Source organism: Chionomys nivalis, chromosome 25 (assembly GCF_950005125.1).
Source record: "Chionomys nivalis chromosome 25, mChiNiv1.1, whole genome shotgun sequence".
NCBI classification, from domain to species: Eukaryota; Metazoa; Chordata; class Mammalia; order Rodentia; family Cricetidae; genus Chionomys; species Chionomys nivalis.
Genome location: NC_080110.1, coordinates 35,920,205 through 35,947,161, shown reverse-complemented (window position 1 = coordinate 35,947,161; position 26,957 = coordinate 35,920,205). Strand labels below are relative to the sequence as shown.

The following is a 26,957-nucleotide window of genomic DNA, read 5'->3' as shown; positions in this document are numbered from 1 at the left end:
ATTGTGACCATGAAGAAAAGAGGAACTGTGAGATAGATCACACGTTTGGTGTCTAAGAGGCCGTGAATGAGACTCTTGGACCCGGGAAGCAGCAAGAAAGCAGAATGTTGTTCAAAGAAGAAAATGGTTCACATTACAAGTTTGGAAATGAAGTGAAAATAACTAAATAGACATTTTTGTGAGGATATAACATATGTGTGTCCGTGGAGTAAAGGAAGATATGGGCTGGTGAGGCATCTCAGTGGGTACAGTGCTACCCAAGTGGGAGGACTGGCTTCAGAGTCTTAGGACCCACAGAAAAGCCAGATGCCATAGCACAAGCTGGCACTCCCAGGGCCCCTGTGAGAAGAAGTGGGGCAGAGACAGGAGAATTCAGAAACTTACAGGCCAGCTGGTCTGGTGTGCATAGCAATGAACAACTGGACACCTCTCTCAAACAAGATGGAGGATGAGGACCAACACACAAGATGGCTCTCCAACCTCCACGTTCAAGTAATGGCATGTGCCCTCGTTCACACACACACACACACACACACGGAGTTTTACAGAGAGGCTTGTGCATACACTGTAAGTATGGACCAGATAATGGAAATGAAAGTTTGGGAAGCATTTAGGCATTTCCAGATTCAGCACTTCACTTATGACTCCCTACTTTTTTTAAAATCAGAATATTCCTAGTTATTCTGTTCTTTTCTTCATCTCTCATCCCCTTCCTTTTAAAGAAACAACAACAAAAGCAAACAAACAAAAAAACCACAAATACACACTTGCTCGCCACTCACTCAGCAATTGCTTTCTATACTTGGTATTTAAAGCAAGAAGCCAACTGCCTTTTGAGAATCTAGCGTCACAAGTGGTTTTCAAGCTTTGGATCGGGGATCCCTAAAAAGAATATTGAAATTGCTCCCTTTCTAACTTTTGGAACATGGGCAGCTCCAGGGCCAGTCTCCTGCCATGTATACAGTTTCACCTACACCAAGATCCCTCTGTGTTTACGACTTCTCCAGTACCTGGTTCCCATAGGAAATGGTTTCTCCTGCATCCTTCTCTCCAGCCATCTCAAGTACCAAGAGCTCAACCGTTGCAGCAAGAGTGCCTCTCAGGTGCCGGGCTCCTGCAGTACCAGGGGCTTTCAGTGTGCTTCCAGCAGCAGTACTGAAAAGCCAGCAGCTCCCTGACATTCCCAGCTGCTTCCACTGAGGCACCATTCTGCCAACAGCTTTCCCCACCCCCCAAAACGGTAGTTTTCCAGAGAATTCCAAGAGGCAAGTGTCCAGTGCAACCTCTTATTTCCAGTACACTATACCAGTGTGGCATAGCCATGCATTCTCTGCCACAGAGTCACTGAAATCATGCCATCTCCTTCTCAACCCCAGAGAAAGGAAGTAGGAGTAGTACCAAGGAGGAAGGTCTTCCTAGGCCTTTCTGTTTCTGCCCTAAAGGTTATGACTACCATTCCGCTATGTCTGTATTCATGTTCACCATCCCTGTTGTCTGTATCCATGGTCACCATCCCTGCTGTCTGTATCCATGATCACCATCCCTGCTGTCTGTATCCATGGTCACTATCCCTGCTGTCTGTATCCATGGTCACTATCCCTGCTATGTCTGTATCCATGGTCACTATCCCTGCTGTCTGTATCCATGATCACTATTCCTGCTGTCTGTATCCATGGTCACCATCCCTGCTGTCTGTATTCATGGTCACCATCCCTGCTGTCTGTATCCATGGTCACTATCCCTGCTGTCTGTATCCATGGTCACTATCCCTGCTGTCTGTATTCATGGTCACTATCCCTGCTGTCTGTATTCATGGTCACTATCCCTGCTGTCTGTATCCATGGTCACCATCCCTGCTGTCTGTATCCATGGTCACCATCCCTGCTGTCTGTATCCATGGTCACCATCCCTGCTGTCTGTATCCATGGTCACCATCCCTGCTGTCTGTATCCATGATCACTATTCCTGCTATGTCTGTATCCATGGTCACCATCCCTGCTGTCTGTATCCATGGTCACTATCCCTGCTGTCTGTATCCATGGTCACTATCCCTGCTGTCTGTATCCATGGTCACTATCCCTGCTGTCTGCATCCATGGTCACCATCCCTGCTGTCTGTATCCATGGTCACCATCCCTGCTGTCTGTATCCATGGTCACTATTCCTGCTATGTCTGTATCCATGGTCACCATCCCTGCTGTCTGTATCCATGATCACTATTCCTGCTATGTCTGTATTCTTTCTAATTTCCTTTCACTTTTACTAGCAAAGACTTCCTCATCCCAACCCCTATGTTATAGTTTAAAATCCTTTAAACTTTCTTGTTCAAACAACTATGTGGGTTTTATACCTGGACTTGCTGATGATATTTTTCCCCTTACACTTTTAAATAACTTACAGAAATGTAAATAACTGCAAAAGATGAATTCCCAGTTGTTTTGTATTCTGTATACATGCTTACAGTGTTTCTGTCAAAATCTCAGATCTACATATTTCCATCAAACATAAGCGGAAAAATAAATCACGTGAACTAATTTGCAAACCCATCCTTAGCAACATATCTACCAATCAAATCAGACTTGTTTCTTTTTTCTAAAACAATGAAGTCCCCCAAGCTTTCATTTTCTATCATTTGAATAAACACACTGAGACATGTTCTCATGGCTACCGTTTAAGCTCCGGGAAGGGAAAAGGACACACAGATAGAAGACATACTAAACAGACAGTAAGGGAGACTGCCGACCTTTGCAGGCATTTGGCAGCGCTACCTCACACTAGTGTGGTTTTTGTTGTTGTTTTCCTTCGGGGAGCTCATCTTCAAAAGTCACACACACCCTTGAGCTATCATTTCACCTGATGCCTGAAGACCGCAAATGGGGACAATGAATTCCAGCCAGACTTGGGCCGGATGGAGTGTGGACCACCCCAAGTGAAGTGGGAAGACAGCAGGCAGAAGAGACATGGGAGGGAAAGCTGCAGACGCCGAGTCTCAGAAATGTGCCCAGAGAAACGGACGGTGGGAAATCAATTCCCTCAAAACTGCCCGTGCCCTGTGGCCCCTGAAGTCTTCGTGGGACCCAGGGAACACGTGTTGAACATGAAGACAGCTACACAAAGCCAATAAACCATTCCATCTCCAACAAAGAAAGGCAGGGTATGCTTTTCTCTCAGAGGAGACAGGGAAGCAAGAAGAGACAAGTGAACAGTGAAAACCAGCAAAAGTATGAATGAGAAGTCAAATCCTGTTTCCCACAGCATGTAGAAAATGGGAGCTGACAGGAATGCTCAAAGAGATGGCGCTGTGTCACGGTGAACGGTGACCGTGACTCTCACCAGCTCTTGTGTTTGGATAAGGGTTTTGCTTTCAGGGTTTGTGATTCAAACTCTCACAAGGGTTAAATCCGCCCTCTACAGTGGCTCTGTTTCTTATTTAAAACAGCAAGTTTTCCTTCAACGGAGTCCTTCAGTGAAATCACACGGTTGGGGGAGAGGTGGGGCACCTTAAACAAAAAGCAGAGGGGATGTGGGCAGCTTTTACCATTTGGGTATTAACCAGTTTAGCACGGCTCAGCAGCTATCTTAAGTGTTATGTCAACTATCGTGACATAAGCTAAGGGTGTTGAAATCGAGGATGTGTGTTTTCTGAGAGGAAACGGGTGACAATTTGAAGGGTCGGTTTTTTAACATGAAAAAAAAAACTATGTAAGAATTCAGAACAGATTGTCAACCAGCGCTAACGTGTGAGAAGCTTTGTGCAACTGCAGAAAAGTTCAAAACTCTCAAAAAAATTTAAGGAAACTACCATTTTCCTGCTATTTCAGAAATATCTGTAAATGGTAATGTCTTAAAGGAGAAATGTGGAGCAAATTAGAGTGTGTTTTGCATGCTACAGCTGTCAGATTTTTATTTACTCATTCATTCTATGAGACTCCGTCATCCTGTGTGAGACAAGCGATGCCCACGCTTCAGAAAGCCTTCTCTTCGGGGAGACAGAGGACTTCCCAGATTTTCCCACCCAGCTAAAACTTCTTTGGTCAAGATTATCCTTCGATGAGTAAGAATATCCTATCCAGACCAAGAATTAACTGTCTTGGCCAAAAGGCCTGTGTGGTGCCTGCATGACTGTGAGTTGCTGGGATCTAAAAAGGACGATCTCAGACCAATGAAAAGATAGTGTTAACCTCAAGTCTACAATATTGTTACCCGTACATAAAAATCGGTCATATGCCTCATGTCTGCTTTAAGCACAGGTGTATGTCTTCATCGTGGGAGTACAAATAGACTTTAACATGAAGACATAAATGGATTCAAAGGTATCACTTGAAGGGAGAAAAAAATCAGTAAATACATGAGCGGATCTCTGCTCACGAATATGTCCTTCATACTTGGTTTCTAAGGTGGGACAAAGTTAATGGTGAGTGTTTTAAATGTCCAAACACTACAAAATTAGCCAGTCTGTCATAGAGAATTAACCTGGAAAGTCTGTAATTACTCTTGTTTTCAGGGAGTGGACACGCACAAGTATATATACATATATGTATATATTACATATTTATAATAGGCAAAGATGGAATCAAGTTCAGCAAAAGAAAGATTCCCAGGAAATGAGCAACAAGGAGTCTGCTGTCACGTGATCCAGCCATGCCCACCAGCTCTCACTCCACTTACTTGAACAATGGTGTTCCACAAACAACACATTTGTATATTCCAGGGTCTTTGTGCTGTGTGTATTCTCCTTCAAAGGCACTGATAAAAAAATAAACAGATCATCAAAAAATATTAGCAAAGCTAGTATTACTTCTTACAGAACACATTGGTTTAAAATACATTTCTCTAGTAAATCTTTCCAGAGTTTTTGGCCTTAAAATGAGAACAGACCAAACATATGGAAAGCTGAACCATACTAATATACTTCAAATATATATAGTAAAATGTGCATATAACTACTCCAAACTAGTACAGGTAAATTAAAAATATCAAGCACCTAGTATGTGATACCTGGAATATTTTTCAAATAAAAAAAAAAGCCTGTTGTTTGATCCCCATAAAGAACATTATTACATAAGGTTCTGCTACTCCACACTGTGCAAGAGGGGACCAGAAAATGTAGCAGGGCCCAAGTTTCCAAGTGGAAGGAGTCTTATTTTTCAGTTTGAAAAGGAATATTGCAGCTTTAAGGGAATATTTTTCTAAGTTAGCAGTCTTAGAGGCGAGGAGGTCATTCGGCTAATACAGATCAGCTGTGGTCGCCCAACAGAAACGCTGTGTGCTCTGCAGCTGGATTTTATTGTCCTTTCACCCTCTTTACGAGGTCCAATTTTTTTATAAACAGAATTTTTAAGAATGACCTAATCTCTGGTTGTTTGTGTGCATTAAATCATTTTGCTAGCTGTGCACACAACAGGGTAGGCAGACATCTTCTGTGCTGAGAATCTGGCCACCGCCGGCTCCGGGCATGCGGGCTCACTTGGTCAGAGACTCCACGTCGAGGAGATTCAGAAAATAGTAGGTTCTATGACAGGAAGAGCACATTGCCTGTTAACAAGGATCCCCTGTGTGGGAAAGAGCTCTTTCAGCTCATGAATGAAAACACTAAGTTACATCATTAATAAATCTGGATCCCAGGTACATTTACAGTTTCGTGCCAAGATCCACGGTATAAATTAGACAACAAAATCACTGGGCCTTGGCAAGTTACTTTTTAGCTGGAGTCAGCTGAGAGAGACTTTAATCACTAGAAACAGTCTTGGAAGTGAACAAACTCTTTTTTTTTCCTTCCAGGATGTAGGGCGAACTTCCAAGGACCAAAGCCATGTGAGGGCAGTTATTGAAAATTTTTGACATTCCAACCACAAATGAGCCAATAAATACTTTCTCCACATGTGCTTCAAAAAGAAATTGGAGTGGGGCAGAAAGGAACTAAATCATGCTACCTGCTTTTGCAGCCAAAATGTCTATGCTCACAATGGCCACCTTCACAAATGGCAACATCCTGGCATGGCTCCATGTCCCTCATGGGTTTCCTCACTGTGATGTCTTCCAAAAAAAAAAGTACCTAAATCGCTATCACTGCCACACATTTTGTTGCAAACTAAAAATGGGCCCTTAACAAAACCTCCGTGACTTTCTATAAGATAGAACGCTCACTCAGTGGAGAAAAGCAGAGACAAAACTCAGTCTTATCCTAAACAATGTCCCTTTTCCAACCTCCTTAAAGACAGCCTTCTGCAGGCTTGGCCTTAGTCGGTTTGTCTAGGATTCTTTAGCTAACCAGAAGAAGAGTCCAAGGAGGAGGGAGCCACGCTGCTCTTGCCTCGCTGGTTTTTATTTAGCATGCTTACCTTTCAGTTCCTTTCTCCTGAGTGACATGATACTGCAGGGGTGTCAGCCGCTTCCTCAGTTCCTCCTGGGAAAAGGCCACCTTACAGTTCTTTTTATCCCGACAAGACCCTGAAATGAGAGGATGTGGAGAAAGCCATTTTAGCCTGAATCCTAAAGAATTGCTTCGGCTGGTCGCCACAGTGCAGCCTCTATGGTCACTTGTCCATGACCAAACCAGTCCCTAACAGACTACAAAACCCTACCTGAGCTGCAGCTGGTCTCCAAGTTCAAAAAGAATGCCCCTTGAGATCCAACTGATTCTTCTAGAGTGGCAACAATGTGTCAGAGCCAAGGTTTCTGAAATGTGGAACTAAAAACTCACTGGACATTTGTGTCCAGGATGACCGACATCCTCTATGCCACCTGATACTATGAAACCATGCATGTCATGCATGCATTTGTAAGTGTTCACTGTGTGTGTGTGTGTGTGTGTGTATACGTATAATGGTATATAAAGATCCATTCAATGATTTTGTAACTTGGTAGACTAGCACAAAAACATCACCATTCCAAGATGACTTAATTACCACCCTATTTATTTTTCTGTGGACCCTAAAGATATATTTTTTTCCACAGTAGAAATTGCTGTTTTCTTTGAGTCTATCAGATACTCCACTGGGTTCTATGCAGTCGTTCAAAATGCACGTTTTCTAAAGACCATATCTTACCATGTTAGCAAGAAACTTCCAGTAGACTTCAGGAGAAGGCAGATTCAAGAATTCCAGAGGGAGAGAGGAAGGAGGAAAGACAAGACAGACAAATGGAAGAGCCAGGGTGGTTTCAGGGTAGGCTCATGCTATTCTGCAGCTCAACTGGGAGGGTGTCACCCATCGGGGACCCGAATGATGAAAGGATTTGAATGTGACTACAAGCAAGGGTGGCTTTTATCTCGATGTGTGCAGACTGCCGTAAAATGTTCAGACGACACCTATTTATGCATAGTGTCTTGAAGTTAGCCTTCTTAGTGGCCTGAGTGCTCACTTTCGATTCAGCAGTGGGAATGTGTCCCACCATTTACTTCTAAGATGCCTCACGTAGAACATGAGGTTACTGAGTTAAACCCAAAGACTACCTAACGGGTTTCCCTGATTGGGGTTGAAGAAGGGCTGTCAGCTTCCAGAAGGGGGTGGGGTGCCTAGACAGATGGCAGGGAGTGGGGAAGGAGCAAACTGGAGCTGAACAGAAAACAAACTCCGGACTCCACTTCTGCTGGCCTCCCCGACCTTTGTTGGTCTCTCGAAAGAGCCTCAGGAGCAAGTCGCACATTGAGAATGGGCTGGGGTCTCCCATCTCACTGAACCCCAGTTAACAACGGGCTCATCCTGGTGTGAGAAACCCTACTGTTGTCCAGGGCACAGACAGAAATGTCTCCCTCGCTAGTATGTTCAGCCTGAATGTAGCAAGGCTTTTCCTCAAAACCTCAGGGCCCTGAGACTGGTGAGTTTCTGTTAGCCTCCCTCTAGACTTCTTAAAAAAGTTATTTTGCTTTTATTTATTTGTTTGTTAGAAGGGTATCTTTGTTAATTTTCTCAAGAAGTTCATTAATTACTAACTTAATGTGACAAATTATCATGGCTAAAATTATTAGCTCCAATGGGCTTGATAATTATGCTACGAACAATTAGAATTAAGCAAATCTGTCCAAAATATTTTGGGTTACTCTATGTTCATTCATACAAAAAGACCAATTGTGCTCCCAAAGTTGTGAGGGCTGGGCTAGCCATCTGTGTGTCATTTAGAACAAGAGAAGCAACCGCAGGTTTAAATTACATGGTATTGGGTTGCAATTTCCTAACATTGGATGCTTTTCTGCTTTTTTACCTTGAGTCGTTTACCAAGGAGTGTTCATAAAAAGTAGCTTCAAGCACAGATGCTCGAGAGTCACTTAGGCAAAGATGTTTCTCTCTTTTTCATTCCACCTCTCTCAAAAAGAAAAAAATCTCTTTTCTGCAGGAAGAGAGTAAGACTGTTGCACAGTACTGCCGAGCCAGCCATGTCTTTGTGGAGGGGAAGGTAAAACGGAGAACATCTGATGGAGGCAAACGACACAGCATGAAAGCTCTCCCGGTGAACGGAGAGTGCAGAAGAGACCTTAGTTCATAGATTAGAGATTACTTTCAATTTAAACATTCTTAAGAACAGATTGTTTTCCGCTACGAGCCGTCTCATTAGCCGTGCCACAGAGCCCCGGTCTTAATGGTGAACTGTGAACGGGCCCACTGGCCTCTTTGTCATTCCCCTTCTTATTTGGAGGAAAAGCTTTCCTTCCAGCTCCTTTGTTCGTTTTTCAGGACCCACCAAAGCCGTATTCACACAAATTTCGGAGGAATTCGCCCTGTGTCACAGCCTACAAATTATTTGGTTTTGGTGCGCTTAAAGGTCATCTTACAAATTAGCAGAATTTTCCTCCATCCTGGCTTTTCAACCTTAAACATAAACGCTGTTTCCTAACTGTAAGTAGGTTCATTCTCTGGGAAATGCCAGTAATTGTTTAAAGTGGTCAAACTTCTCACGTTTTTATTCTTTGCCCATGCTGTGTCCTTCAAATAACTAGGCTTTCAAAGGATGCCCGGTAGCGAAAGGAAGACATACACACAAGAAACAGTTACTGCGATTTTTGTATTAAACAACGGGTCTCACCACACAGTGCAATAATAATATACTTCTTGGACAACTGAAAGCTGTGTGAATGTATTAATTCTTCCAGCATAACCAGAGCTTGGCAGGCCAGAGAGAAGCCTCACTTCTGTCCTCAAGTTCGCCATTTCATCTGGAAATCTGAGAGTATTCATTGGGCGGTTCCCCTCCACTATCTCCACTTAGGAACTGTAATTTTCTTATTACACAGGGTAATTTTACATTAGTGTTATAGGACATCTGTTCAATGGCTTCTGAATTGGCTTAGAAGTATGCAACAGAGAGAGGTATCCCTTTCTCTAAATAGATAATAACATTACTTTGAAGGCCTAAGTCGGTATATACACACATGCAACATGGTACATCTGAGGGAATATTACCCCTGGTATCTAATCATAACCCATTCTCTGCGGTGTGGTTTTTATGTAACTCAGATCTATCTTGAACCCAACCCAAAGGTATTTAAATGCTGGGATATGCCGGTATCTTTTTTTATTTATATCAAGGCGTCGCCTACGCTGCTGCTGAAGAGTTGTGTGGAAACTCCAGTAGGAAAGGACTTCTCTTCATGCACACAAGAGCTTACTCTCTGAGAGCTGGACGCTCAGACCTGCAACCTCAAGGCTTTGTCACCCCCCCCCCCACACACACACACACACACTTCTGAAAAAGAGAACTTGCATGCTGGTAGTGCCTGCTTCCAACTGTGACCTAAGATGGGTGTTGCATTAGATTTGTGCCTGTAAGGGTGGCAAGTCCAGCCTAAAAGGTAGCAGCTCAGATGTCTCTGCCTGCAGTATTATACTCGTAATTATTCTCTGTAAGTATTCTCTCAGAAAAGTCCTTTTCTAACAAGTTATTTTTTTAAAAAAATAAGAAAAAGAAGAAAGTGAGGGGGGAAAACAGAACTAAAAATTCAGTTCTACTCTATCCCACGTGCATCTATCTCTAGACATAAAATTTTAGAAGGTAGAATCATGCCCATTTTACAGACACAAAAACTGGAGGCCCAGAGAGTTGGTTATAACATAACTTACTAAGGAAACAGGATTATTCCCATCAATAAAAAACTATGCTATAACTTTCTTCTTAAATTACACAGAAAATTTAAATAAAAAACAATATCGTAAAAAAAAAACAGTCCCCCACTAACAAGACAATAAGTGGAGGAGAGCAGTAGTCAAGGTGCATAAGAAAGTGACGACACACACCCCTGGCCCGCATCTGCTTTCCCGATGTCTGTTCCTTCAGCACAGGACCAGTGACAAGCTCAGACAAGATTGTCGGTGCACCCACAAAGTCCTGAAGGCCCTCAGCACCCGGTAAGGAGGAGGTCGGGTCTGTTTCCTACACGCTTAAAGCATGCTGGAGTGAGACGTTTTCTATCTCAGAGAGAAAAATCGAAAGAAAACCAAACCGAAGGATCTCTGCTCTAGGACTAAGGAAAAAGATGGAAATATCAACTATTTTCCCAAAATAATAAACAAGAGATCAGTATCTTGTTTTGGTTTAACTTCATTCAGCTAAAACAGTAAAGTCCATGCAGAAATACCTTGCTGCCCTGTTTACAGGTGGCAGAAAAGTCACGCATGCTAATTTTTACTATGAACTTTAATTTCCAAGTACACATTAGTCTGTCATGTCGGACAACTATTTCATTCCAGGCTTAGTAGTGTTAGACTTTCTAAGTGGAAGATTATAAAACTAAACGCAGACCACTTTTAGAGTCAAATGTAGATATATATACCACAAACAACGTTTGTTTGTTCTCTCTCTTTTTTTTTTAATCAAACTCTAGGAATTCGATAAAGGCCTTGAGAACAAAATTTCAAGCTACAGAGGGGAACAGTCGCTGTCTACAGACCACCCTCCATTCTAACTTTTCCCTCAGGGTAAACACAGAGAAAGCATCCCTGATGCTGTTATGTAAACCAAAGCATCAGGATGCGCTTCGGGACAGGCCTCCAGCTTCCACAGAACCAGGTCAGCACCGCTTTTCTGGGCAGCACTGGCCCAAGACTACTTACTTTTTCCTTTACCGAATCAATGCTGTTGTGCCAGCTATGGGTTTGAAGTACTGCATCAGCAGCTCTATCTGTCGACCACTCCAGCCGAGCGCCTACTACACACCGCCATTGTGCTATGTACCCCCCCCCCCCAGAGCCAAAGACAAAAGGAGACCTTCTGTCTCAGGGCTCCCACTGGGGCAGAGGTAAGAAGTACAGAGCCCAACAAAGGTAAGGAAGTCTACTATGTGGTCTTTCAGAAGGTGGGGAGTACCCAAGAAAGAAAACAAGCCTGGAGCAAGGCCAGGACAAAGCCTGTGGAGGACAAGCACTCTTAATGGAGTAGGAGGGTTGGGTTGTCTCACTACGGTGATATTTGGGCAGAGCCCTGGGGATGGAGAGGAAGCTGGCAGTGTTGACGTCTCAAGAACATTCTAAGCACATAGAGATGGCTAGGGCTAGCGGAGAAGACAAGGTGCACGTGAGTGACAGAGGCAGACGGCTTGAACGCAAGCAGAAGGACTGAATGCAGTGGCATGAACAGCAGTGCACACAGGTAAAGCGCAAGCCCTGAGGCCAAGAAACTTGACTGCTCTACATATCCTAATACGAACTCCAGGGGACTCTCAGATACAAACTCTGCACAACTACTTAGTGGATGCCTTCGGTGAGTTGAGCCTTGGAATGAGCATTGAGAAGTTCAGAAGACATCAAGGAAAGTTCCAACTCCTAAAACAGCACAGCCTAAGGTGTTTAGGGAAGACATGTGTAAAGGGGTGAACACACAGGGCATTTACACTCAAACTTCTCTCCTCGAGACTAGCCATCTCTGGCTGTCACTGCAGTATGGAAAGTGCAAATATTCACAAAACAAACGGGCAAGGTTAGGGCGCCGGGGAAGGTCCAGTAGGGAAGAAAACACCGCGGCAGCCGACTGATAGATGGGGTGAGAGTCAGTGTGTGTAAGCCCAGGCTGTAAGCGTCCATCCTGATGAAAACTCAGAAGATGGGGTACTCAGAGCTGCATCAGATAATTTTGGGAAGTCACCATTTCACCAAACAGGAAAAGGTGGAGAGATTCAGATTCAAGAGGGTGAAACTTTGGGATCTGAGAAATGAAGTAATTTTAAAACTAAGGAGGGAAATGTGAGAATATTTTGTGTTTCTTATTGTACGCTGATAGGAGCAAAAGTATGGCCAGAGGCCAGTGTCAGCTGTAAGGAGAATTAACATGACTGCAAATCCTCGCCATGACAGCCAGGCCCTGTTCACGTGGCTGCATGGTTCTCTTGAGAAGATGATGGAGGGGTTCTTAGCCTTTCAATTATCCCGATGCAACCATCACTAAAAATGCTGAATGACTGTGAGGCTAAAACCACCTTTTGGACATCTATACTTACTTAGGCATTGGAACTTTTTAATTGTTGAGCTCATAGACAGCCGTCATTTCACCAGTACCAGTTAAATACCCAAAAGAACTAGAAAATACTTTATCAACTCCTCAAAACTTAATGCAAATGCTGGGAGCAGTGATGTCCATGTTGCTGTGGACCGTGAAGCTCAGGGTTTAGGGAAATATGTAAAGCATGTCTTGGTCCTGCAAGCATTTTCAGGCTCGCAGAGCGTATGACTAAGAAAGAATTTCTGAACCTCGGCCATCATCAAGCGACAACGGTGGAAGAGAAAGTCCCTTAACTTCAATTCCATCTGATTGCATGAGAAATTTCTGACAAAGTTGGAGTTCCCTGGTTTTGATTTTTTTTTTTTAAGCATGGGTCTTCACTTGAACATCATAGCCCATAAAGAAAGAAATTAAAACCAGACAGGCTCATTTCAATTCTACATTTCACATGCAATCAAAAAGATGTGCATGCACACCACACACACACGTGCACGTGCACACACACATACACACCATATCCTCCCTATCCATCTCTCCTTCCTCCTGCTCCCCTTGTAGGTCATAGCCTGCTCAGGAGATAAAATGTAAGCACCCACTGAAAGGAGCCCACTCTTGGACTATCGTGCAGAATGTTATTTCAATACAACCTTGAGTACACTTCCTTAGAAGGAAAATAGAGTGTCTGAAGACTCAGCTTTTTCCAGTTTCCAAAACTTATGGCACAACAAATTTAAATCCAAATTTAAGTCCAATGACAAATGCCCAGTCTGCAGCTTCCACGCGGTGAGTAGCAGCTGACCGATTATCCCGGAAGAATCTAAGATACTCTGGAGGGAAAGGAAAGCTGCTCTTTTTCACGGAGCAACTCCAGAATAGTTTCTCATCAGAACTCAAGGGAGAGTGCTGGCGTATTTACCAGTCTTCCTCGCGCACCCAAACTGTGTTGGTGGATGAGGAAGATCTAAAGTGTGCTGTGTTTACTTAACTCCCCATCTCAATGGCTGTCCCCCTACAGATGCTTCCTAGATACCTAGGGCAGCGTCTTTTGGGTCTTAGCTTCAAATATACAGTAACAGCCGGACGGTGGTGGCGCACGCCTTTAATTCCAGTACTTGGGAGGCAGAGGCAGGTGGGTCTCTGTGAGTTGGAGGCCAACCTGGTCTACCTCCAAGAGCTAGCTCCAGGACAGACATCAAAGCTATACAGAGAAAACCAAAAAGAAAAAAGAAAAAAATCAAATATCCAGCAACATTTGTTAAGTAAGTGTGATAAAAAGTATGTTTAATGGCAGACTAAATGTTTCCCTTTGAAGCTTTTCAATCCTTTACTGTTCCTCTGAAGGCCCACATCCAAATCTTCTCACTGTGACTAGCATTCAGTGATTCTCTGGGTATAAGATTATAAGATCACTTGATCTAAGGATGGCCCAGAAAGCATTTTACCAAACACTGACTCTTAGGGAAAAAATAAAAAAGCTACCCTGTTGTTCCTCTAGGAGAGTGAAAAAGAGAAGTTTCCATGGCCAAATCAGGTTAGGAAACTCCACGGTGCGGTCCATCTCTGAGATTCTTACGGCAATGTATGTTTAAAGAGTGATACACCATCTATGGTCCACTAGAGAAACTGTGATGTGTTCTTATCACAATATTTGTCTCAAAGATTTATTTCTTTTTATTTTATGGACATGGGTGTTTTGCCTGGATGTATGTTTCTGTACCACGTGTGTGAGGTGCCAGCAGAGATCAGAAAGGGGCATCAGATCCCCTGAAGTGGAGTTACAGAAGGCCGTGAGCTGCCATGTGGGTGCTGGGACCCCAACTGCAGTCCTCTGCAAGAGCAGCCAGTGTTCCTAACAGCTCAAGACATCTCCAGCCCCCACCACTGTGGTTTCTCAGCTTCATCCTTGTTATATTCAAATTTCTAAAATACAGTAGTATGTAGTTTTGTCTGATGATTGGTTTACAGGGCAAATAACAGAACTAGCATTCCTCATAGTATAAAGTAGAAAATGAAGAACTTCTAGACAAACGCCCCAAGGAGAAGTGAGTGCCCGAAGAGGTGACTGATGTGCTCACACATCTTGACATGAGCCAGGACCCTGAGATTACCGCTTTCCTCCACTCCTTCATTCTCGGCCGAGCCTATGCTTCCCGCCACCTAGCACTGACTCAGCTCCCACAGCACATCCTCTGCCTCAGCACCACGCAGCACTAACTACAGCTACCTAATCCCACACAGTACTAACTGCTCTGTGTGAAATCCAGTCCTCAGAAGCCCCCCGCCACATGGTGCAGAAGGCTGCTGGGCACTTGTCGGCCTGTTCCTGACTCCATAGTTGAACAGAGGAGGTGTCTATGCAGACTCATAAAAGCATCACTAATATAATTCTTTTCATCCCATAGTCAATAAAGCATGCACCCTAAGTGGACATTTTTTAAGAAAAAAAATCAGAATGCCCCTTCTGCAAGAACAGAGATCTTGTCACTCAATGTGGTACTGCTTTGGTGCGTCAAACAATGTTACTTGTTCACTGATAGTCATTCACCAGGGCACAAGTGCGTATCGAGTGCCCATCACGTGACAGACACGATTATAGTACAAATGGAAAGTCACTTACACAGTCCAAAGTCTCAGCCTTTCCGGCACTTTGTAGTGTCCAAGAATTTTCTGCAATAGGAAATACTTTGCCTGGCCAGCCCACCCCCGTCCCCAGACTAATTTGGAGGTTTTCTCTATAGGTTTTGATTTCCTCCTCTTCCTTCTCCTTGATAGCAAGGAATTGAGGAGCTACACAACGAGGTTTTGAAAAGTCACAGCTAATATGACACTTCAGAATTCTAATAATAATAAAACCGTTACATAATTCTCAGCTTATAGATGAAAACTGGAATATAAAGTATAAAAGGAAACCTCTGGGGGCCAAAGGCAAATTGGTAATAAAAACAACGCAGGAAGGGACAACTGCTCTGCTCCTTCTCAATACCTCAGTACCAATAGTAAAGAGAATTACCTAAAATCACACAAGATATATTAAAAATTAATCAAATGGAATGAATCATTCTGAAGCAATATGTATTTTTGGCAATAAAATAAAACCCTACAAAATAAAACTGTAGAAATATTTACAACTGTAGATTTTCTTGGCTTGCTTAAAATCCAAATAATCTATTAATTTAAAACAATATGCCATTCTCTGCAAACACATGGTTGAATAAAATAATCACAAGTAGTGTTAAAGGAAGTGTGTGTCATAAAAGTTAATAAGTTTAAGTGTATAAATATATAACTTACTAATCCATTAAAAATCTGATAAATACTTTTGTAACATTTTTTAAAGTAATTGATACAACTGTGTCCATATTGAATGTAAATAAAGGGGAAAATTAAGGACTTTTGAACAAATATTAAATTTTCCAATAAATTTGCTTTCAAATGCAGAGCAACAAAATATTTAAATATAATTTATCACTGCATCTCAATAATCTAGTTTAAATAACTTTAAATTAAAATATATCTAGCAAAAACAACCATGGAAATTTGATCTCTAATTGTTTCAGTTTGAACTATGCACTGGAAAAGACAGATAATAAAAATTCCCAGGTATGATCAGTATTAACTAGATGGGAACTTTACAGAGTAACCTCGGGCCCAGCCCTTCACCATGCACATCTGTGGAGGGTAAGAGGCCGGTCATTTTAGCAAAGCCTTCTCTGGTGTTCTTTGTAATATTCCTGTGAGCATGTTTAGATACGAAGACACATCTATGCAATATCTTCAAATTCATGCTGTGCTCATTGTCTCGTCCTGTAGATTGCTGAAGCTGGGAAAGTTTTATCTTCTTTACAGTCATGGTTATATTTAATTTGCCTCCAAAACCTGAGAAACGTCTAAGATTTTGTTCATGCGTGTCTTGATTGTTTTACTGTGCTGTGTATTTTACAATTACTAATTTATTTGCCATTTAACAAAAATTTAATAAAATCCACATTTAATAAGTCATATGCCCAACACCTTACATTTACACAGACATGTCGTTCCGTGACAAATCAGCCTGGATGAAATATGTATTCTCTACAAGTAATTTTTAAAACTCATACCACATACCAACTTTTCAGTACTCACGCTTGATTATAAAGCTACTAAAATATTTTGCTTTTAAAGCATAAATCTATATCAGGGTACTCAATAATCAACATTTAAAATATATTTTTTCTAGTTTCCTAAAATATTTCATTCATGCAAAAACTGATCAGTGCCTCACATTCAACATGTCTAATAACATTTCAAGATTCTATAGAAATCCACACCATGGCAAAACAAAATGTATAATTTTCTTTAATTCTTGGGTGGTCTGCTGCAGAAAACTTAGCTGCATATAAAGCTATAAATTACTGAGAAAGCAGCTATTTGGTACAAGATAGGTTAATTTATGAAAACTTGTTTTAGTTTGCAGAAAGTCTACATATGAAAGACATTTCCAAGAAACGTCCAAGCAGAGGGAGTGGGGGTCCTTCTGAAAACGGAAGGGGCTTTCACTCGACATACACTGTTGGAACATAGTAGAGGCGGGGACAAGTCTGGTTTGCAAATCCATATGTTCTTAACTGGGTATTCTTACATTCTTTCACATTTTTACGATGCACCTATGAGTTTAAGGCTAGGCGCACAAGCTGTGCAGGGATGGAAGACTAGTGCCACCTACTGGACAGTGTGCGCATCAGTCAATCCACCGGTTTCAAAGGCTTTTGTAAACTATAGCGAAATTTGTGTCGGTTCTTAGTTCTCAAATAAAATAAAATAAAAACCTCCTGGCCTGTGAGGTGCATAGCATGTGTGATCCTGCATCAAGTATGCAGAGCTGCGCACACACACACACACACACACACACACGATGCACACTCACAGCATGAACGGGCCTGCATCAAGTCTGCAGAGCTGCACACATACACACACACACAGTGCATACAAACAAAGACAGACAGTCTTTAAAAATGTTAAGTAAAGGTAGGCAAGATGAATATGTTAGAATAGTGAACACACAAGACAGCACTCTACAGTAGAGAAACACGGGCCACTTCGTCCTGGTCCATTTCAAATGTGATATGGTTCCATGACTGTCAGAGAAAAGGCTCACAGCCCACTCCCTAAGGAGCTTCAGAACGCCGAACAATAGAAAACTCAGAACTACAGCACTGTGTTCACAGACAAAGGTCACAGGGTGTACGTGTCTTACAGGAGTTTTCAACACCAACAGAAAATGTACCTGTCCCAGTGGGCAAGCTGGTTGTTCCAAAGCAAGCTGGTGCTACTAACAAACTACCGGCAGTGTTAACAGAAAATGGTGCTTTTTGCTTAGAGATGCAGTTATGCACATTTGTGGGAAATTTTGTTTAAAATGTATGAATTAAAGCCCAAACATGCTAATTTGCTCCTCAAATGAACCAGAGTTCTTAATTCTGATAGTATGCACAAGATCTGCTTCTCCACTTCAAACAGTTCCTATTCCAACAAACTCAATTATTTTATAGAAAAAGGCAAAGAAATCACAGATTATATATGCATATATGTTGTAGTTATATATTTGTGTAGTTTATCTGTGTTGTCATTTTCGTTATTTAACTAAAAACGGTGCACTCTCTATCTGAGACACCCCTATACTGTAAAGACGCAGTCAAAGGAGAGCAAGCTGCTTCCTAAGAACGAGTCTGGAAGCACATAAGCTGTACCCTGTCCTTCTAATCTCCCCCATGAGCTAATCTCAAATGAGTCTTTACTCTCTGCTAGAGTCCTGACCTCAGATACATATAAACCTTCCAGATGTTTATTATTCATCTAAGCGATGCTTTCTAGACCCCAGACGCTGTGTCACGTTGGGAGTCACAGCCCTGACTCATGGAGCTCTGCTCACAGAGAGGACAGGCTATGTCTCTCCAGCCCCATTTTCAGAATGTGTCTCTGGGAGGTCTAATGTATTCACTAGCGTGCCACGATATATCTTCATAAACAACCCAATAGTCGTGTAGAAGTGTGTTAAGCACCTCCAAAAAGGAAGTAAAATCACAGCTGCATACTGTGTACACGGTATTAAACTGTGGCTATCTGTAACTAGGCCTTTCTAGACAGGCGTCCCTAGTTCACTAAAACCACCCTGATATCTGGTCTAGGCTACCACACACTACCTAACTTTTCTCTGGTATTCAAACTACGTATGAAATTCTGCTGCCGGGTCCTCCTGCGATCAGTGACCAAGGACTCTAATGCTCAAGTGCCACGCAGCAGACTTTCTCTAAGTCTGGACCGTTAGTAATTCATAGGGAGTTTTAAGGTTTAATTCACCTCAAGCTGAAAGTTGAAAGTGTAGCTAAGAAAACAAACACACACAGAGTAGGTTATCTAGCTCTTCCTCTTCGCTTAAAGGGGAAGAGGAGAACGAGCCCGGGCAGGCTCATGGGTGTGCTCGAGGTCACACCAGCTAAGAGCAGAGCACCTCAGAGCTTCTGCTTTGGAATACTTACAGGAAACTGTTGTAGGGAATCACCAGGGAGTCCTGCATGAGAAAAATCACCTTTGATGACAGACACGAGTGAACCGGAACTCATATGCACTTAATAAGAGCTAAGTTAAAATCACTCTTTATGAAAAAATAAGAAGAAAGGCAAGCCGGAGCTGAAGATGGTAAGTCATTTTTGAGACACAGCCTTCACCCAGATCAGCTCCGGAACAACCAACTTAGGAGCCTGTTCCAATTAGTTTGTTCTTAGTTCTAGAATTATTTCACATTGGGTTATTATTCAAAAAAAATCAATGCATAATTCAATATTCAACCATTATTTAAAAATTAATTTGTTATTTAATATCAAATCATTATTCAATATTCAAAATTAGTAGGGGTAAGAAACCAAAATCTTTTTGATTTACAGACGTTTCTTTTGTAATGGGTTTGGGCCAAAGAACAGCGATTTAAAGCAAGAAATGACACCTACATTTGAGCTCCCTGTGCCTCCCATCTTGCTGTCTTTCCTTCTTTGTACCAAGTGATAAAGGCTGGAGTTTTCCTCTCAATCACATTCTTAAATATGAAAGTTCAAATAGTCTGATCATCGCTGTTAAATCTGACAACTTCTTCAGCATCTCCGTAGCTCTAAGTGTGAAATCCCAGTAGAGAAATGGATAATAAATTCATTGTACTTCAAACACTAATGGCCCTTGAAAATTAGGGAATTAAGGAATAGTCTAACCAAATCCTTTGCCAGTAAAATACATCTGTAAATGTCTGGGAAGAAAGATAGAGAGTTTCTCTGGGCTTTTGTCAATACTGGGTGGTAAGAATAAATGAAATGTGTATTTACAGAACTTGGATTCTGGTACAGGACAGCATAAACACAAAGTGAAGAGATGAGGTTTAGATATAATGAAAAGGGGCTGGCAAGATGGCCCAGTACGTAAAGCACATGCAGCCAAGCCTGGCATCCCGAGTTCAGTCCCCAGGAGCCCACAAGTTGTCACCTGATCTCCACAAGTGCACAGCGGCACATCCATAATGCACACATATGAATAAATCAATGTTTAAAAGATAATAGATCGAGATGTTTATTTCTCAAACAGCATGTATTTGTGGTTCCCATTAAAGTAAAAATAATTAAATGGAAAATTATATATACTTAAATTTTTAAAAGTCTATTTTAATAAAAAAATATAAATCCAAATGGATATAAACATGTGGATTTTTGTAATAAACCTAGTGAAAACATCTATGCCGTGCAGTACCTGGTGTTTTTATATGCTAATCCATTTAACTCTCACAGCAACCATTTCGGGTGAAACCTATTATTATCTTTATTCTGAAAATAAGGGAGCTAAGACAGCTAAATAGTAAGAGTCAAAGCCAGATTCCAACCCCAGTGAGTCTGAATCAAGAACTGCTTGCTGAATGAGCACTGTACTGGCATGGTTTGGTCCTTAGCAGTTTTGTTGAATTAATCCATGAACTGTTTTGTTATCAAAAGTTAAAGCTGTTTGTATTTCACTTCAACAGCTTTGTTAGGAAACACTTTCCTGGCCGTTACACTTTGAGGAATACGCTGCTCTTTACAAGCTATTTCTGTAAACACTCAGCCTCCAGTCGACAGAAGACCCACCTTACAGAACTATGCAGCAGGCTTTCACCCGAGGCAGTGTTCACAGTGAGAAAACGATTCTGCACAAGCCTAGCTGCACATTTGCGGTCCAAGTGCTGTACATATTCACAGCAATAAAAACTCTCAGAGAGCATCAGACTGCCGAGGATGAGGCTTGATATCCCCCGGGCTCAGATATAAAGCAATGGGTAAGCTGGTCACTTCCACACCTGCATGGCCCATAGCCCACCCCATCTGCACATTTACTCTTATCTCCCCTGTGGAGACTCTCAGCCCCTGATGACACCACGCAGCCTCATCTACTCCACCAGATGAGGGCAGGGCAGGATAGGGGGCAGGGAGAATGACGTCAAAGGTGATTGCGGGGTTGGGGGCACCTGCGGGCGTTAAGCTCTGTTCAGAGACGAGCATGAGCTGTCATGTAGAAATAACAAAGTCTAGTTTCTACAAATGCCTTACCTGGCGCTTGAAATCAAGTTGCTGTCTCAACCCCTCTCACAGCAGTGTAGAAAAAGCCAGCCCTGGCCTTCCTCTATACTCCACCAACGGCATCGATAAAACGCCAGTGCCAACTTGGGCTCCCTAGAACGCATTGTTCTAGCGCTCACGACGTACCTCGGCTTTCTCTCTCACTTCTCCCATTGCCCTTGCTACTTCATGTAGTGCCAATAACCCCACTCCTGGCCAGGGAGATTCAGCTCAAGCGTCGTCTCCTTTGTGTGGTCCTGTTAAACTCCAGAGACCTACCTCCCTTCCAATACTTGTTTCCCTACACAAGACAGCTAGGATAACTCTGCTCTGGCCTCCGACTCTACCCAAGACACAGACACATCCAGCTGGCCATTTCCTCGCATGGTTAGAAGACCCCATACAGTTTTATCAGTCTCCTCTTTACCAAAAACCAGTCGGCTTAGCCATTTTTACCATCATATCCTCGCTGCTTAATACAGTGCCTGGTGTGCATTGAAGACTTAGTAAATGATTAATAACATAGCTAAATCCTCTACCCAACATATTAAGAGATATATACAGTGATACATACAGTGATGGGAGTATAAATAGTATTGATAATCATATTCATTGAAATAAAACATTTAACCATTGTGAATTTCACGATAAAATAAAAGCATTGACTTGAATGATAATTGACACACAGTAGAATATTGAGCTTCTGTGCTTCATTGGTTTCAATGTTTAGAATCACATTTTTAAAAAGCACAGTTGTTCTAATTTATGAGCCAGTTTGAAACATGCTGTATTAGTTTTGATTCTTGTTAAACAGAAAATATCTTCTTAAGTACAATCTAAGCAACACAATTACCTTAAAGTTGTTCATTTTAGCTTTTTTTTTTCTATAGGAACAGCCCCATGTGGAGTGAGAAGCATGGCATTCGCTTTAACAAGATGAATGTCCTACTTTGTGTGACTCGGGCAGTTTCTCCTGAAGACTGCACTGTGGTTTGCAGATGTGTGCTGTGCACTAGAGAACAAGAAGATGCCCTGAGATACTAGTGATGGGTGGATACTAGGCAAGGAAACTGGCCGTGTGTCTAGTACTGAGAAGTCTGTGGGAATGAGTGCTATTCAGAGTGCTAGTTTATAGCCAATTTCCATCTTCACATCAGCATCCAAATAAAAGAGATGACATTTAGTACAGCGTGATGGTGCAGCAGTCCCTACAGCAGAAACACCCACTCTGCCCAGTGCCCAACTATGCAGAGTACAACAAGCAGCAACCTGAGGGAAGCCCACAGGCTCGCAGGGCCACTGGCTGGCTCTTTGTCACCAAATGCAGCAGGTTGAATGCAGACATCACTGTGATATCTTCAGCAACAAACCGAGACGCAAAACCAGGGGCAAAAGCTGAGTAGGAGAAAAGAAAAAGAAAACAAGAAACAACGAATTAAAACATCACAAACGTTAGGCACATTCATTAAACAACTACAGGCTTTTGGTTTACAGCTAAGTGTATGCAGTGCTAACCAACTGCCCATGGCTGGGTCCAGGTGCCAAGCCGACTCTCACCGTCACCTTTAATTCCCGCGGTACGCTGAGGAGACAGGTTTTATCCCCAGGACATCTGTGAGGGGAAACTGAGGCTCAAAGCTCAAAGACACAAACAAATACAGTTTGGAAAGAGCGAGGAAACACTCATCTGAAGACAGAGCCTTATTCTATCCTTACACACAGCCTTCATTAGATGCAGAAACCCATATTTTAAGATAAAAACAAAAACAAAATCCTAAGGACAAGTGAGAGGCTTCACTCCACAGCCATTATATCTGAATAAAGCATACGGAGCATGTACTGCCATCCGGTTGTATGATTTACGCTTTCTAAATAAAATTCTGTGAGTAGCACTCGTGACCCAACACTGAAAGGAGTAAAAACTACTTTACTAAGGTCTCTGGAAATGTAGAAGAATCTCAGAACCATCTGATGTTAAACTTCAGACAAAAGTTCAGCTTGCAGGGTTTCCGTAAACATCTGCACTGTCGCAACCGGTGAAGATTAGTTCAAATGAGAGTGGAGGACACTCGGTGGTTATCAATTTCTGGTGTTTTATTTAAAATTACCATGTTAAGTAACTGTAACTGCCAAATGTCCAAAAACGGAATAAAATTAATATCTTGCTCATTTCCTGACCACGACCACCTCCATTCCTCACCCCAAAATAAAAGTCTTTTCCTGGACTCTCGTGACCCCCTTGAAGAGCAAACACATAATAAACAGTAATATATTTGACCAAATCGCTCTGGACTATATCTGACGGAAATCTGCTTGTATTAACATGCCTGAACTCTGACTTCCACAAACAAAACTCTCTACAGAACTAAAACATTTTTGTGTTCCTAACTGGAGGCAACTTGGAGGGAGAGGGAGGGTAAGAATCACAGTGCGCAGCCTGAGAGAACCGTTAGACATAAATAAACATGTCGTTTTCACGAGCGACTGCAGGGCGGCAAAAGAGTGCATGCCTTTGGAACAGACTACCGGCTAATAAAAGATCAAAGGTCTATACCTCACAACGCCATAAATAAAAATGGAGGTTTTTTCCATGAGACCCTTCCCCATGAGGAACAAAGTATGTGCGGTAAATGTAATTACTTAGCAAACCTGCAGCCTAGCTGTGCTCCCACAGCTGACCATAAAATGTCTTCCTATTCTATTTCATCGACCGCTGTACCAGGCAGCCTGGGCGCCTACGGATCACTGTGGCCATCTGGCTTGTGTCAAAGCCAGCACACAGGAAGAAAGGCAGTGACGTCACTCTGCAGGTCAGGCAAAGAACAAAGATGCCTTCTACAATTAAAAGCCAAGGACTGCAAACATCAGAGGCTCAATGGGATTGCAATTTAACAGTCGTCCCTGCTGCCTCTCTCCTACCCAAATGTGAGAGCGCCATCTAGTGGCAAGTTGGCTTTGCCCAGTCTGGGGGTTTAAACTGTTTTGTTTGGCTTTGCGGTTTTCCAGTTGACCCTGGAAGGGCTACACTAGTACCAGTGACGCTCCTGGCAGAGCTACTGCTGGAGCCACCTGGCCTTTTCGTGCTGCAGAATGAAGAACTACAACCTGCCATGGTGCGACTCACTTGGAGATCTCTCCAGTAACGACTTCATAGGTTGGAAGCTGGTATGACCCTAATTTTATGAATGCTCACAAGAACGTTAGAAAAAGCCAACAAACTAACAGAATGCTTGTGAACAGTACAGTGTCTGCGAATATGTTTCTGAGCCATAGGTTGGGAGGCGATTCTGCAGAACGCCACCTGTGGCTCAAACCCACAACCCCTACTTCCGTCAAACCAAAACTATGCCTCTCATGCATGAAGTCAGAAATAAGTTTTCTCTGGAGCACAGGAACAATATTTTTGTGCTGAATAGAGAGAGCGTGTGTTTTACACTTGCAGTGAAAGACACAATTTGCTGACAACAGATACACAATCTATACTCCGTTTTCAGAGAGCTGCGTGTCACTCTGGATTATGTGAGCTATGCAGCTAGACCGCCTGGCTAGCACCCTGGCAGGACCGTGACCACTGTAGAACCTGGGACAAGTGACTTCTCTTCTCAGCATCTTGGATTCCTCGACTCTAAAATAACCACTAAATAAATTAGCTAAAAGTACCTCTAACATGCCGGGCGGTGGTGGCGCACGCCTTTAATCCCAGCACTTGGGAGGCAGAGGCAGGCGGATCTCTGTGAGTTCGAGATCAGCCTGGTCTACAGAGCTAGTTCCAGGACAGGCTCCAAAACCACAGAGAAACCCTGTCTCGAAAAACCAAAAAAAAAAAAAAAGTACCTCTAACAGACCTGGCATATGATACATGTTCAGAAAAGTAAGCTGATAATATTATTTAAACATGTCAAATCATTGCCATATTTAATATTGCATGAGTTAGGAGAAAGTCTTGGAAATAAGGTTTTTCACCGGTACTCATCACCTCCCAGCTCTTACTCATCTATCTAACCCCACAGCTTCTTTTCCCCTTCCTCACCCCACCCTACCCCGTCCTATAGTCCTGCCGGATCAACTGCTTATTGTGTCCCCCAAACAAGTCCAGTGTTTCCCACCACCTCCAGGTCCTGGCTGCAAGTCACTACTCTCTGCTGCCACCCCTAGCAGCCAGCCACTGGTCACAGCTCAGCTTTCCCAGTGCTACCGGGGCACCTGCCATACGCTCACCTCTCCCACGACAACTCTCGTGGTGGTCCTGGTCTGTTTTCATCCTCTCCTCTTCTAGATCAAGCAGCTCTTAAGGGCAGGGAGAAGTGCCTGCCCACTTTCACATCCCTCTTCCCAACACATAACAACAAAAGCTCGTTCGCTTACTGAGCAGAAGACTCAATGGAAATGACCAACCTGGGAAACTGGCTGTTCGGGGCCCTCATTTCCAGTGTTGCTGCTGCCAGTTCCCTTGTGACAGTGCTTAGAGGAACTAAAATCTGTTACATGTGTACAAGTGCTAGCAGCTCCTTTAAGAGGGAGACTCGTGAAAAGCATCGTCACTTAAAACCAAAGATAACTCAAATGCCTACCTTGGTCAGAAGTAATGCCTTCCCATGTCTCTACTGCCTCAGAATTCTCACGCCCAAATCATGACTATAGTCAGATTGCTAGTGTTTGGGTGTGGGTCCTCCCCGACTCCCCCTTTTCCTTTTTGCCCTAACAATTTGAGCAACGCACTATACCAAAGAGAGATCACCATCAGGGATCCAGAGGACTTGGCAAGTTGATAATTAGTTCCAGATAGAGCCGACTGTGCCAGTGGACTTAAGAGCCATGCACCCTAAAGGTCAGATCCCTCTCCAACAAATGCAAAGGAATGTATACATCAGTGGTTTTCATGATAGTCAAATGTCCTCCCCAAAACCGCACGAGTCAAGAGGACTGACAAATTTGGATATTGCCAAGGACAATTTTTTAAAAATGTAACATTCAAACCTCACAAGGACCTCAAGAAAGAAAAGCCAGGACAGCAAGAGCAAAGAAAGCAGTCCTGGCAAAAAGAGCAGCTTTGACAGAAACGGCTCAGCCGAGGGGAACAGCATCACCTCACGAGTCTTCCCGGTTCACGCAGAAGAAACTTCACCGTGTCAGCTCCTCGGGGCCACTAATTAAAATGTCTATAAAATTAAAGCCATTGTTCTCATCAGCACAGGCCTGACACAGACTTTACTTGCACAGGGAATGGGTAACCCCTGGACGGGAGAGATGAGCACCCCTCTGCTAACGAGACGATTCTGGGGTTGCACAGAAGGCTGGCTTTTAAGAATCCTCACTCTTCCAAACCTTTTTCAAGGTAAATGATTTTAAGACGTTGCTGTGGAATATTATTTTAAGATGTGTTATATCTGTTTTATGCTGCGGAATGTTTGTTTAATGATGTAAAGATGTGTACATTCTTTCATGTTCCATCTGTTTAACTCTGTGAAGCTGTGCTACTGTGCCTGTCTAAAACACCTGATTGGTCTAATAAAGAGCTAAGCAACCAATAACAATGCAGGAGAGAGGATGAGTGGGGCCAGCAGGCAGAGAGAATAAATAGGATGAGAAGTCTGGGAAGAAGAGATCAAGGAGTGAGAAAAGGAGAGGAGGACTCCAGAGGCCAGCCACCCAGCTACACAGCAAGCCATGGAGTAAGAAGTAAAGAAAGGTCTACAGAAATAGAGAAAGGTAAAAGCCCAAAGGCAAAAGAGAGATGAGGTCATTCAAGTTAAGAAAAGCTGGCAAGAAAGAAGTCAGGCTAAGGCCAGGCACTCATAAGAGTAAGACTCCATGTGATTTATTTGGGAGCTGGGTGGTGGGTCCCACCAAAGAGCTAAAAAAAAAAAAAAACCAAAACTCAACTACAAGACATGGAATATTTTATATTTTACTGTTAGACTTTCTC

The 26,957-nt window shown here is 42.8% G+C and overlaps 1 protein-coding gene across 2 annotated transcripts in view; it reads right to left on the bottom strand.

Annotated features, from left to right (window-relative positions):
- Window positions 1–26,957, bottom strand: part of Msrb3 (methionine sulfoxide reductase B3) — a 116,777-nt gene that overhangs the window by 63,683 nt on the left and 26,137 nt on the right. Inside the window, exons 2-4 of one of the 2 annotated variants that reach the window (XM_057758217.1) lie at window positions 22,301–22,426; window positions 6,341–6,449; window positions 4,668–4,745 (exon numbers count right to left, since the gene is read on the bottom strand). In XM_057758217.1, the coding sequence (XP_057614200.1) occupies window positions 4,668–4,745; window positions 6,341–6,449; window positions 22,301–22,426 (313 nt within the window). The remainder of the gene's footprint in view (window positions 1–4,667; window positions 4,746–6,340; window positions 6,450–22,300; window positions 22,427–26,957) is intronic. The other variant, XM_057758218.1, reaches the window with a different exon arrangement.